This window comes from Geospiza fortis, unplaced genomic scaffold, assembly GCF_000277835.1.
Source record: "Geospiza fortis unplaced genomic scaffold, GeoFor_1.0 scaffold538, whole genome shotgun sequence".
Lineage (NCBI taxonomy): Eukaryota > Metazoa > Chordata > Aves > Passeriformes > Thraupidae > Geospiza > Geospiza fortis.
Genome location: NW_005054368.1, coordinates 1,371,541 through 1,384,505, shown reverse-complemented (window position 1 = coordinate 1,384,505; position 12,965 = coordinate 1,371,541). Strand labels below are relative to the sequence as shown.

At 49.2% G+C, this 12,965-nt stretch overlaps 1 protein-coding gene across 1 annotated transcript in view; it reads left to right on the top strand.

The window, feature by feature from the left end:
* Window positions 1-11,154, top strand: part of AATF (apoptosis antagonizing transcription factor) — a 37,419-nt gene extending 26,265 nt beyond the window's left edge. The window contains exons 10-12 of the mRNA XM_014308371.2: window positions 364-444; window positions 2,693-2,764; window positions 10,830-11,154. Coding sequence (XP_014163846.1) covers window positions 364-444; window positions 2,693-2,764; window positions 10,830-10,893 — 217 coding nt within the window. The 3' untranslated portion in view covers window positions 10,894-11,154. The remainder of the gene's footprint in view (window positions 1-363; window positions 445-2,692; window positions 2,765-10,829) is intronic.
* The last annotated feature ends 1,811 nt before the right edge of the window (window positions 11,155-12,965 follow it).

Genomic DNA, 12,965 nt, shown 5'->3' with positions numbered 1-12,965 from the left:
TCACTATGATTTAACACGATACAGACAAAATTACATTTAAGTGGTGATTGCATTGTACATTTATCTGACTTTACAATAAAATAGATTACAGTAATTAAGATTATATTAAGATTGCAGTAATTGGATTTTGTTAGATTTTTTCCCTGATGTCGAGTTTTCATTGTATAAATCAGGTGAGAAGACTCTCATTTCAGTTTAAAAAAATATTTATAACCAGGAGAAGTTTTTCCCTGCTGGAAACTTCTTTGACATGAGGAAGTTGTGGTTGAGAAGTGGAGTTTTTAATGCAGCTGGGGATCAGAGAGTGTTTCTGGGAGTGTTGAGTTGCTCTGAACTGTGCTCCTGCTGTTCTGCATTCCCCAGGCAGTGGTTGGCCATCCAGAAGTTACGGAGCAAAATAAAGAAGAAAGTGGACAGGAAAGCCAGCAAAGGGAGGAGAATCCGGTGAGTGACACCTGCTGCAAGCACACACAAATCCTCATTTTGGAAAAAAAATAAATCTGACAGCTCTGGGTGTGTTTTACCCCAGCTGGCTCTGGGGGGTCTGGGCTGATCTGTGGCTTTGAGGGCATTCCCTGCTCTGGGCAGCCAGTGGGGAATGCTGATGTTCCTGGAGCCTGGAATTAGAGCCTGAAATGCTGATGTTCCTGGAGCCTGGGATCAGTGGGGAATGCTGATGTTCCTGGAGCCTGGAATTAGAGCCTGGAATGCTGATGTTCCTGGAGCCAGGAATCAGTGGGGAATGCTGATGTTCCTGGAGCCTGGAATTAGAGCTTGGTGGATGCACCCTGGGAGCATTGCCCCACTCAGGGTCTGGGGAAACACCAGGGAAAGGTGCTCACATGTCCCTGAGCCTTTTGGGGCTGGAATTTCCAGAGAGGGCCAACAAACCCCTCTGGTGCAATTTGTGTTTCCTGACTGAGATGCGGGCAGCACCTCCAAGCGAAGATGTGCAGGAACACCTCAGGTAAATCTCTGTTTCTCCCTGAGTGCCAGCTGGAATTTGGTGTCAGGTCTCTGTCTGTAACTCACATCACAGCTCCCTCACGTCTGAACCATTTCCCTCCTGGATCACTCATTGGGCTGAGCTCAGTGCTGGAATCCCCCACGTGGGGAGGGAAGCAGCCCTGAGAGCAGGAGGTGTTTCCCCTCTCTGAGGCTCCCTGAGATCAGCATGATTTGTGGTGGAGGAGGGAGGATGCTGAAAAGCTGCTCTGCTTCCTGAAAAATCCAGCACATTAACCATCCTTTGTGAGTAAACTATAAATCCTGGCTTTAGATGGCATCTGATGGAAAGTCAGTGGAGTCAGGCTGGGTCTGGCCTGGCATAGCAATTTTTAAGATAGATGTCATAAGATAATTTATTGAAAGAGGGAAGAGCTACTTTGTTGGCCTGAAAAGCCTATAATTATTGACTATCAATATTCCTTTCTGTCAGCATCACACATAATTGGATATATTCAGGATTCAGTCAAAACTCCTGACAACATCACCCAACTGAGGCAGCCCCATGAACCTGCAGGAGTGATGGGGGAGCTCTCCTGGTGTGCAGTCTGTGCCCTCAGCAGGCCTGGGGGAGCAGCTCTGACATCTCAGGTGCCTCTTTCTGCTTTTTAACTAAAAGTGGTGCTGACGCTGCGGAGAAAATAACAATAAAAGGAAGAAAGGCTCGTTGTGTGTGGTTGGGATTGAGATGCAGTTAAGCTGCTGCATTTTCAGAATTGGGCAGTAGAGCCCAGATGGGTTTTTAAATAGTTGGTGCTTCCACTGAGAGACTTGGTGTCAGCCCAGGAGATCCCTGACCCTCTGTTCTTCTCTAAAATTGGACAGCAGTGCTTACATTTGCTTTCATGGGGGACTTGGAGACCCTGGAGAGCCAAGTGTTTAATACCAAATTCCATCTGTCTCCTTAATTCTTCCTTTTTAGCAAAGCTTCAGTATTACAGCCTGTTTGGGTGCAGTGTAGGGGCTGAGGATCTTCAGGTGCTGCCAGGAGCAGTCAGTCTGCCCCTTGGCAGGGAAATTGGGGCATTAAGAGGGGAAATAATTCATCCAAACCCCAAACTTCAGAGAGCTGCAGGTAGCTGTGGAGGAGGGATGTGTGCACACTTTCTGCTGTCAGTGTTTCCTGAGCTCTGCTGCTGCAAGCTGGGGTGTCTTCCTCTGCACTGAATATAAATCATGAAATCCCTGTCCAGGGTGGCAGATGGGAAGGGGATCCTCTCTCTGGACAGCTTGCAGCAATGTTTGGGTGATGGGAACGTGCCCCATGGCATCTCTGCACAGGCCTTGTCCTGTCCCCTCCTTCCCTGGGTTTTCCATGCTCCATTTGCAGGTTACTCAGGATGGGCATTCCCAGCTCTGGGAATGGCTCCCGAGTGGGTTTTGCTGTCCTTCAGGGCTCTGCAGAGCACAGGGCAGGGCAGGAGGGGAGCACATGGATGCTGGAGGGGCTGTTTGTCTGTCTGGTGCTGCTGTCCTGTCCCTGCCTGGGATGAGAGGGGATTTGCTGTCCCTCAGTTCACTGTTCACCAGAGGGGAGCAGGGGGAATTGCCAGCTCCAGCTGGTGATTTCCCAGGGGTCAGCCCCCAGCAGAGCCCTGCTTTCCCCTGGGCTGTTCCTGCTCGGGCAGCAGCTCAGATTGGCTCCTCTGAGCAGTTCCTGATGTGCTGCTGCTGCTGCTCTCCCCAGGTTCCACGTCCACAGCAAGCTGGTGAGCTTCATGGCACCTATTGACCCCTGCACAATGAATGATGATGCCAGGTGAGTAAGAGATTAATTATGCTTCTCAAATGGCTCCATGACAGCGTGGTATTGACCTGTTCTTCAGCCTGTCACCCTCTCCAGTCCTTCTTATCAGCTCCCCATTTGTCACTGGCATCACAGCCTGGGTGTCTTGGTCACATCTGTCCTGGCAGCCTGGCTGAGCTTTCACCCTGTAATTACTGTGGTACCGAAGCACAAATTGTCATAAATCTCAGCACCCAGGGTTTGATTCCTGCTTTTGAGCTCCTAATTTGAAATTGGTTTCAAATTAATTTCAAAAGTCCTAAATGTTGAAATTTCCCCATTTTATGGAATCAGTTTGGAAATGCACAGCTCAGCCACCTGGTGTCTTCAGGTGGAATCAGAGCTTAAAGAGAGCTTCACTTCTAACAGAAATGGCAACTTCTATGTTCTGGTTAATGTGCATTTTCTTAGCTCAGTTAATAACTGCAATAGTTCTCTCAAGATTCACTCAGGACTTTTATGTTGCTTGTGTTTATCTCTATTTAAAGAGTACAGAATTTTATTGGGAGACTGTAAGGTTTTAATGTGGCAATTAGTAAAGAAAACACTGAAGTGAAATTCTGTGCATGGTTTCCAGACAGCTCTCCCACATGCCCACCCATATTTCTCCTGCAATACACTTTAAACCCAAATCTCCAAAAGCTGAGCTGTTTGTGGGAAGGAGGTGGAATAATTTTTCCAGTGAATGGATGGAGAAAGCTTGAGAAACATCTTTCCCCTGGGTTGTGGAACATGTTTGTGCTTTGTGAGGGAGAGATGTCATTTGTCTGTTTGTGAAAAGGAAACCAAATACCTGCTGCCTTTTGGGGGATTGCAGGGACTTATGGATGAGAAGTTTTGTGTCCATAGCACCTGTGCTGTTTCATCACTGCATCTCTCTCAGAGTTGCTTTACTCTGGGTTTTTCTCTCCTTTATTTTTCCTTTTCAAGTGAGAGCAAAGCCCAGCTGCTCTGATTTTCCAGTATTGTTTGGACCCTCTCGCCACAGAAGGAAATGTGGTTCCTCCAAGCTGTTCCTCCAGCCATGCAGTGGCACCTTGTGCACAGAGCTGGGAGCAGGGCAGGCTTTGCTCTGGGAAATGGGGCACTGAGGGGTGATAGCCCCCATCTCACAGGCCTTTGGTCAGAGATCCTTGGGGCAGGAGCCTCAGGGAATTCCTGAAGATGTCACACATCTTGGGGCTAAGGTTGAATTTCTGTGCAGCATTGCCCTGAAAGCCTCTTCTTTTAGGAGGTGAGCCATGGGCACCTGCAGAGCTCCTGTGCCAGGTGCATGTGCCCAGCCCAGCTGAGGTCTGTGTGTGCATTTGGGTTTATCCTGTCTGTCTGTCTGTCTGTCTGTCAGCTGTGAGACACAAACCCCCAGCTCTGTCCCTGTGAGCACTCTAAAGCCAGGGCTGGTGTCAGATTGCTGCAAACTCTGATGAACATCCTTATTTCACCTCTGGAGGACAGTAACTTGCAGGAAGAGACATCCTCTAAGGACACAGATGTTTGGTCCAAACACCTTCATCTCCCCAGACAGCTCAGGTTGTTCTGACAGGTAAAACAAGATTGTGCAAATATGCAACAGTGATCTAATCAGCTGGAACAACAGCAGTATTTTAACTGGCACTACCTTTTAACAGCATCATTAAGGGCTCTCATTACTCTTTTATTAGAGGCTCACTCTCTTTCTTATCAGATTACAGAATGAACATAACTCATGGCACTGATTTGATCTGCTGTTAAAGAGGATTACAGCTGTGCATTAGCTGGGATTGACATGGTTTGTAATTTGCTGTTGCTACCCAGGCTGGCAGTGTGACCCCTCCCCAGAGCCCCGGGGGGAGGGCACCCGTACATCATCATTAAACGTGGCACCCAGGGCTCTGGGCAGCCTGGCCTGCAGGACACACTGCAGTTCCAGCTGGGGGTCTGCAGGTGGGGAGGGGATCCCATTTTGTACAGGCTGGGCTGTGTGACCCTGTTCACAGGGGTCCCAGGGTGAGGGAAGAGATGAGGATCTGACTCCATGTTTTGGAGGGCTTGATTTATTATTTTATGATATATGTTATATTAAAACTATACTAAAATAGTAGAAGAAAGGATTTCATCAGAAGGCTGGCTAGGAATAGAAAAAGAAAGAATCATAACAAAGGTTTGTGTCTTGGACTCTCTGAGCCAGCTGGGCTGTGATTGGCCATTAATTAGAAACATCCAACATGAGCCAATCACAGATGCACCTGTTGCACCCCGCAGCAGCAGATAATCATTGTTTGATTTTGTTCCTGAGGCCTCTCAGCTTCTCAGGAGGACAAATCCTAAGGAAAGGATTTTTCATAAAGATGTCTGTGACAGGGTTGTGCCTCAGCAGTGGATCTCGCTGGGGAGGAGGAATGTGCATCCTCTGTGAGCCAGATCAGGGGAAGATCAGGGGCTCTGCTGGGACTGTGTCAAGGCAGGCAGCGTCCCCACAATGTGAGGTGGGAATCCCTTCCTTCAGTGCCCCATCCAAGGTGGGAATCCCTCCCTTCAGTGCCCCATCCAAGGTGGGAATCCCTCCCTTCAGTGCCCCATCCAAGGGCAGGACATGCCCCCTGCCCCAGGGCCCTGCTGGCACAGGAGCCTCCAGGCAGTGCTGCCCCTGCAGCAGCAGAGGGGCGCCTGCAGGGAGCCTGAATGCACAGCCAGATCATCCAGCTGCCTGTGAGCTTTGGATTAAAGCCTTGCCCTGGATCCAGGCAGGCCCTGTGCATTTGGTGCATTTTCCCAATCAGCATTCTCCCTTCAGTGCAGTTGCTTTGTCACAGAGAGCCTTGCTGCAAGCAGAGGGGGGTACGTAGCAGGAAATCCTGGTATTAAAAGATTAATTTACTTATATGGCATAGGAGTTTAATAAAAAAAAATTAAAAAAAAAAGGTTGGTGAGATACCAGCCTTTAACTTGGCTCACTTTGTACTTGGGGTATTAAAACACCATGAGAGCAGATTAATGGAGGAGTTTGGGCTCTGCGATTGTCAATCCAGGGTGTTCAGCACCACAGAACTCCTGGGAGGCAGCAAAGCCCTTCCTGCAGGGAGAAGTGAGCCAGCAGCTCAGTGCTGCATGGCACAAACCCCAGCGAGCCTGTTGGTGTGAGGAGAACGCCTCCAGGTCTGTGAGGCACAGCCTGGGAGGGAGGATGTCCTGCTTGGGAAACGGGGAGGGCACGGGGGCCAGGCTGGAGCCAAAGGAGCAACCTTATCCTGTGAGACTGAGCCTGCCTGGGGGATCCTGAGGCACCACAGCTTTGCAATGCCAGGATCCCAGACTGGTTTGGCTGGGAGAGAGCTTCCAACCCACCCAGTGCCACCCCTGCCAGGGCAGGGACACCTCCTCTGTCCCAGGCTGCTCGCAGCCCCAGTGTCCAACCCAGCCTTGGAATTTCCTCTCTCTGTGCCTGATTTTATTCAGAATGGCCCCAGCCCGTGGCTTGGTGAGCCCTGGAGGTGCAGTGTGGCACCCATGGCCCTGCCCAGGGCTTTGGGAAGGGCTGGTGCTGCAGCAGGGGCTGCCCAGCTGCCAGGCTGTGTGTGACCCTGCTGCTGGCACTGGCTGCACCCCTCCTGTCCCCACAGCTGATGTTTGACATCCCTGGCAAACAGACAGGAGCCTCTGGTATGGAAATTTCCCTCTTAAAAGGGGAAAAAAAATAACCTGTTAAGGGCTGCGAGATGATTTGTCGTTTTTCCTTTGTGAGACAATTTGTCTTCTCCTGCATCAAATCTGTTATGGAACAGGCCAGCTGTGGAAGGGGGAAATCGTCCTCGGAATATGAGGAGCACAAAGAATGGCTCCCTCTGCACAGGGCACTTCCCAGAGCCTGCCCTGCTCAGACACCCATCCCAGGCAGCCTGGGAAGGCAGCACTTGATGGATTTCCTGGGGAAATGGGAGCTGTGGAGGCGCCTGCAGGTCCCTGTGTTTGCTGGTTCTCTGCATCCCCTGTGCTTTGTGCTGCTGTGGGAATGGGACTGGGACCAAAGTCAGGGTGAGAGAGGCTCCCCCTGTGCCCCCTGAGTGTGTCCTGAGCCCAGTGAGTGCTGCTGGGTGTTGGAATTCAGGGAGAGCAGGGATGAACCAGGGCTGGCCATGCCTGGGGACGCTGCCCTGAGCTCCAGCTCTGCTGTCCCCCTCTGCTCAGCCCATCCCCATGCAGCCCCTCCAGATGTGCACCGTGCCTTGCCTAGGGCCACAGCCAGCTCTGGAATGTTTCTGGAGCCTGGGGCTGCTCTCAGGGGACAGGCCAGAGGTCACTTGGCACCTCCTGTAATTTAGTGGGGCCAAAAGCACCCAGGAGCCCTCTGGGAGCTCCTCCAGCAGCTGGGGGGCCCTTTGGGGCTGCCTGGCCAAGGTTTATGGCCAGGATTTGGGGAAGAAGGCGAGTGTCACCTCCTGGGGCTGCAGGAACCCCACAGACCCTTGAACCCTTCCCAGTGCTCCCACAGGGAATGCTGGAGCAGGGGATGTGTGCTGGGAGCTGGGGGAATGCCCAGCAGAGCCCTCTGTGCTTTGGGGTTTGCCTGGGAACTGGGGCTGGCTCAGCCTTTGAGTAGAAACTGGGAATGGTAAATGGTTTCATGTTCTGCCTTCCTGGTGGGAGCAGCAATTCCTGGGATTTGGGCTGGGGTAAAACCCACTGGGCACTGAGCACACCAACTCCCCTGGAATCCCTCTGCCTTTCATTTCATTTCTGTAAGAGAAATACTCCTTTTTATGGAGACAGTTAAGGCTTCGGAATTGTTTTGTCTTCCTGGTACCTGCTCTGCTTGCTGGGCACGTTAATCTGAATTTCACAGCACTGGGCAGAACATTTCACAGAGGGGAGCACGTGGATCATCAAGTCCAGTTCTTCAGGGAGTGATCCATGGATTGAACCCCAGATTTGGTGTCAGCAGCCCCCTGCTCTGAGCCAGCCTGGTACAGACGGGAAGTTTTCCAAGGAAACCATCAGCCAGCTTCAGTTTCCATCAGGAGCTGTGTTTTCCACAGGTGTTTCTGTTCCATCTTCTTTTCCAGTTTTTGTGAATTAAAAATTCATAGTTCCCAGTGGAGGATGGCAGTGGGAATGGGGGTTGTACTCATTTCAGTACTGCTTGTGGCATATTCTAAATTATCTTTTTTTTTTTTGGGGGGTAGAAGAAGAGAAGAAGTAAAAGGTACTTGGGAAAAGGCAGAGAAATTGGTTGGAGGGTGTTTTTACTGAAGAGCACAGCAGTGACTGGAGCACTATTGCTATTTTAATAAAAAACCACCCCCTAGAAACTGAATTTTCCCCCTTAATATTGTTCCTCTACTGGTTTACAGAAATATATATATTTATAGTTTAATAAATATAAATATATTTAATTTATAAATATATTTATAAAATATATCTTTTAATAAATATAAATATATTTAATATAATATATAATGTTTTAAATATATATATTTATTTATAAGTATATATATATTTATAAAATATAAATCTATGTATATAATATGTAATTAGAATATAAAATATAAATATATTTATATTTTTATATTTTAAAAAAGGGAATAACATGACTAATTCCACAGAGCAGCCCAGCCCTGGCTGCTCCCCTCCCATGTGCAGCACATGTTTGGTGGCCCCTTGGAGTTTTTGCTGCTGCTGCAGGGGGGCACAGGAGATTCCTGGGGATCTGCTGAGAGTTTTTGGGATTTATATTTTGATGCTTCATGGAGATTTACGAAATGTGCTATTCATATTCATCCAGGGCGCTCCTTTCTCCCTGTTGTGCCTGTAAAATGTCAGTGGTAGCTACACCTGGGGCTTGGAGGGGCAAGAACCACTCTCAGCACCTGGGCTGGCTGTAGCTGCTTTTATTGAAGTGTTTTTAAGGATCTTGCTGACCTGGAAGCAGCAGTGTCCAATGGGGAGGGGCCATCCCCTGCCTCTGGAAGAGATGCATAAATAATTAAGCCAAGGCACTTACACACACATGTTTTATGGCAAATGGCTGTGTGCTTCCTGATCATTTTTTCCAGAAACAGGTTTTATGATAATACAGTAAAAATATTAAATTAGAAAATGCCTCACTAAGGGTGATAAAACCTTACTACAGTGGAAATAGGTAATTATCCCCTCTACAGCCTAAATGACGGTTTAAAAGAAATAAAAATGTTAGTGCTCATTACTTGCTTTTGTGGGTTGCAATAAAGGGTGAGTTAAATTTTAATTCAGGGGAGACCCCTGGCTGCAGCTGCTCGGGGTGGGAGCTGGGTTTGTTCACCTGCCCAGGTTGTTCCTCAGCACAGGTGCCTCCCCCTGGGCTGCAGTGACCTGTGCCCAGCCCCAGGGAGCTCTGGCTGCTTCAGGCCACTGGCTCAAGCCTGGGGTTCCACAGCTGTGGGTGGAGCAGAGAAATCGGATATTTTTTTAACCAAAATCCGAGTTCATTATGCATAGCCTTAAGGGGGCTGAAAGTATTAAAATCTGCACTTACCCTGGTGAATTGAAACACAGACAAGGTTAAACCTGGAGGATTGATGAGTTTTACTCTCTGCATGGTTAAACCCTGCTGAGGGGAGAGGCTGCAGAAGAAAGGGAGCCTGGCTGATGAGGAGAGGGGGGAAAGGGTTGGGGTATTTAATATTTGATTGTCAGGGTGAAATGTTTGCCCTGTTTTGGGGGTGCCTGATTGCTCTCCTTCTCTTGTCACTGTGCCAGGCTGGCTGTCCCTGCTGTGTCATTTTCCAGAAGGATCCACTGGGGTTTTGCTCCATCCCATTCCTGGGAGGGTGAGGGAACCCCCCTGACCCCCAAACCTGCAGTCTCCATGTCACAGCCTGTCAGTGCCAGCAAACATTGCTCTGCCAGCAAAGACAAATTCTTCCTTGAGATCTCCCCAGGCCCTGGTTGCTTGAGAAATGGCTGTTGATTTAAAATCTGTGGGACTGGAGCAAATTCTGCATCCATCCCTGAACTCCTGCACCCACAGGAGAGCATCAAACCACAACAACGAGGACAAAAACCTCAGGAATTCTCCTCCTGGGTTCTCCCCCCCTGGCAAAGGCTGCAGAGCTGCACTGTTGGGGTTTGGCTGCTCAGGAGGCAGGCACAGCAGCTTTGCTCTCTTGGAGTCATTCCCTGGGGCTCCCCAAAACCTGCACGTTGGCTTTGAGCTCCCTCACATTCCTGGGGATGGAAAAAGGAATGAATGGGGAAGGGAGCAGGGCCTGGAGAGGGGACAGGGATCTCCCCAGATCCCTTTGGCTGGTTTTGGGGAAGGTTTGAGGCTGTTCCCTGCGGGCAGCACCAAACTCTGTCTGTACCCCACACTCCCCCCAGACCCAAATATTGCTGTGATGGAAGGGAAAATCCCATTGTGTACCCCACACTCCCCTCCGTGTGTGCAGCCAAGAGGCTTTAGGAGCTGCAGATAGAGCAAATCCAGCTCTTCCCTCCATGCCAGAAATTCCTGCTTCATGAGAATCCCTCCTTTCTCCCAGCTCACGTTCTCTGCTTCTAAAATTAAAGATAAATAACACCAGCCCACTTTTCTTTTTTAATTTTTTTTTTAAGGGAAATTTGCTCTTGTTATCAGAATTGCTGCACATGGGATATTAATTGGAATCTTGTTGCTGGGTCATTTTCATTGTTTTTCAAGTACTGTCCAAGAAAATGTATGAAAACGAAATTACAGCCCCACGTTGGCTGTGTGATTGAATCCTCCTCACGGCCCCGAACATCCTATTAAAATATTCAATCTTGTTTTCTTACTTGAAGAGCCTGTCTGTAAAGGGCAAACTTATAGAAACCCTCATTCTCTGGAGATCCAATATCCAGGCACACTGGAATATTTCCATATTTCTGCCCTGCCTGGGATTGGGCTCACACCACTTCCCCCCTCTGCCTCTATTTATTAATAAAGATTCTCAGATGCATTTTTAATTACACCAGGCCTTTGCTGTTGGAGGAGTGGAGGGTTTGTGGCAGCTTTTTGGTTCCGTTTTGACCTTGGAAAGTGACTTTTCCCTCTCCTTTTTTTCCCCAGGACGGAGCTGTACCGGTCACTGTTTGGAAAAGTCACAAAGGGAGAAGAAGCAGAGCAGAATTAGGAGCTGGGTGGAGCTCCTGGTGTCACAAAGGGAGAAGAAGCAGAGCAGAATTAGGAGCTGGATTGAGCTCCTGTGTTCTCCAGCTGCTGCTGCTGCCCTCAGGCTGCCCAGGAGCAGAATCTCTGTGGTCAGGATGACCCCAAGATGCCTTAGAAAGTCTCTTTTCCCAGCCTGGCAGTCGAAGGAGGAGTCAGAGTTCTTCTGTTCTGGTTTTCAAGGTTGTTTATTTTTCTGTTATCTATAAATTCTTTCCCTGGCTGCTGAGGAACTTTATATATAACATCACCCAGAACACGGAGCCTAGGAAGAAGGAGGAAGAAGGACAAAACACACCCAAATTCCTCCATCTTGAGACCCCAAGCCCCCATTCTAAAAACCCCAAAATTCTACTTTTTTAGTAGAATTAATAGTTAGTGACAACTAACTATTATTCTGCTTAAACTCTCCTGACTTGTAATTCTTCATGCAAAGCTGGCAGTTTGCTCCGTGGGTCAGAATCAAAGGCACAGGGGTCCTGGGCTGTGTGCCGAGGTCTCTGAGCCCCCAGGCAGGGGCTGCAGCCATCCAGGGCAGCTCTCTGCAGCCTCTGCTTCGTCCCTAAAACCCTTTTGAAGGAGGTTTTTCCCTTCCCTTTCTGGCTGTGATGTTAAAGGGTAACACGAACCACTTTCCATGTGATAACTTCTCGGTATTGTTGGAGGAGATAAGAGCCCGAGCCGCGCTGAGCAGCGCTTTGAAATTCACTTATCAGCGTTGCAGCAGCCTCTGCCATCCCTGCCCTGCCTCCACCTGGGCTGGGGACACCACCCTGCCTGGTGTGCAGTGCTGCAGGAAAAGGGATTCACACCCTGCCTGGTGTGCAGTGCTGCAGGAAAAGGGCAGGAAAAGGGACTCACATACTGCCTGGTGTGGAAATGCTGCTGGCAAAGGGATTCACACCCTGCCTGGTGTGCAGTGCTGCAGGAAAAGGGATTCACACAGTGCCTGGTGTGCAGTGCTGCAGGAAAAGGGCAGGAAAAGGGACTCACATACTGCCTGGTGTGGAAATGCTGCTGGCAAAGGGATTCACACCCTGCCTGGTGTGCAGTGCAAAGGGAATCACAATCTGCCTGGTGTGGAGATGCTGCTGGTAAAGGGATTCACACCCTGCCTGGTGTGCAGTGCTGCTGGCAAAGGGCAGCCCCCCAGGAGCAGCCCCGAGGGGCTCTGGCATGGTGGCACAGCAGGAGCAGGGGGACAGGGCCTCCCCAAAAAATCCAACCGATGTTTTTGCAGCTGCTTTACCCGCAGTGTCCCCAGGTGATGGTGTCCAGCACGGGCACAGCTCCCTGGGCACACAGAAAGGACCAGGGTGATTTCCACCGAGTTTTCCTAATGCTGCCAATTAACAGCAAGTGAGATCTTGCCTTCTTCCCCCCCCCCAACAGAATATTAATTCTTTATTAATTCATGATCCAGCTGCTAATTAGTACCTCCACAAATGGGCATTACACCTCAGCAAAGCACCCAGAGGTGTTTTGGGGACTGGGGTGTGCAGAGGGAGGGACGGAGGGTTGTGGTTAATCCTCTCCCCCAACCCCGCCACAGCAAAGAATTTCAACTTTCAGACAAACAACTTCATTTACAAGTGTGTCTCTAATTAGCTGCAGAATTAGTAAAGCAGAGTTTTCCCCCCATAGATCGGCCAAGGCCCCGGGGGAGGCTCTGGAATGGAGAGAATCGCATTTCCAATTATTTTGTTGAATTGCTAATTTAGTTATTGTGCCTGGCGTAATTGTGATGGGTATTGGGTGTGCAATTCAATTTGTTTTAAATATTTGTGGGAAGGCTGATCAGTAATGGAGCTGACCTATTTCATGGCCCAAATTGAGAGAAGAGACTAAAACAAAAAACAGCTACAAAGCCCCAGTTTGTCTCAGTTTTTATTTTGATGTCTCTCATCCCTCTTAAGACTGTTGATGCAACAAAAGGTTTACATTAAAAGATGATGGCACTTTGATCTTGGGCTTTGGAGAGCTTACAGCTTTGGTATGTCTTTTCTTGGCATTTTAATATGGAGATATTTTAGGCTA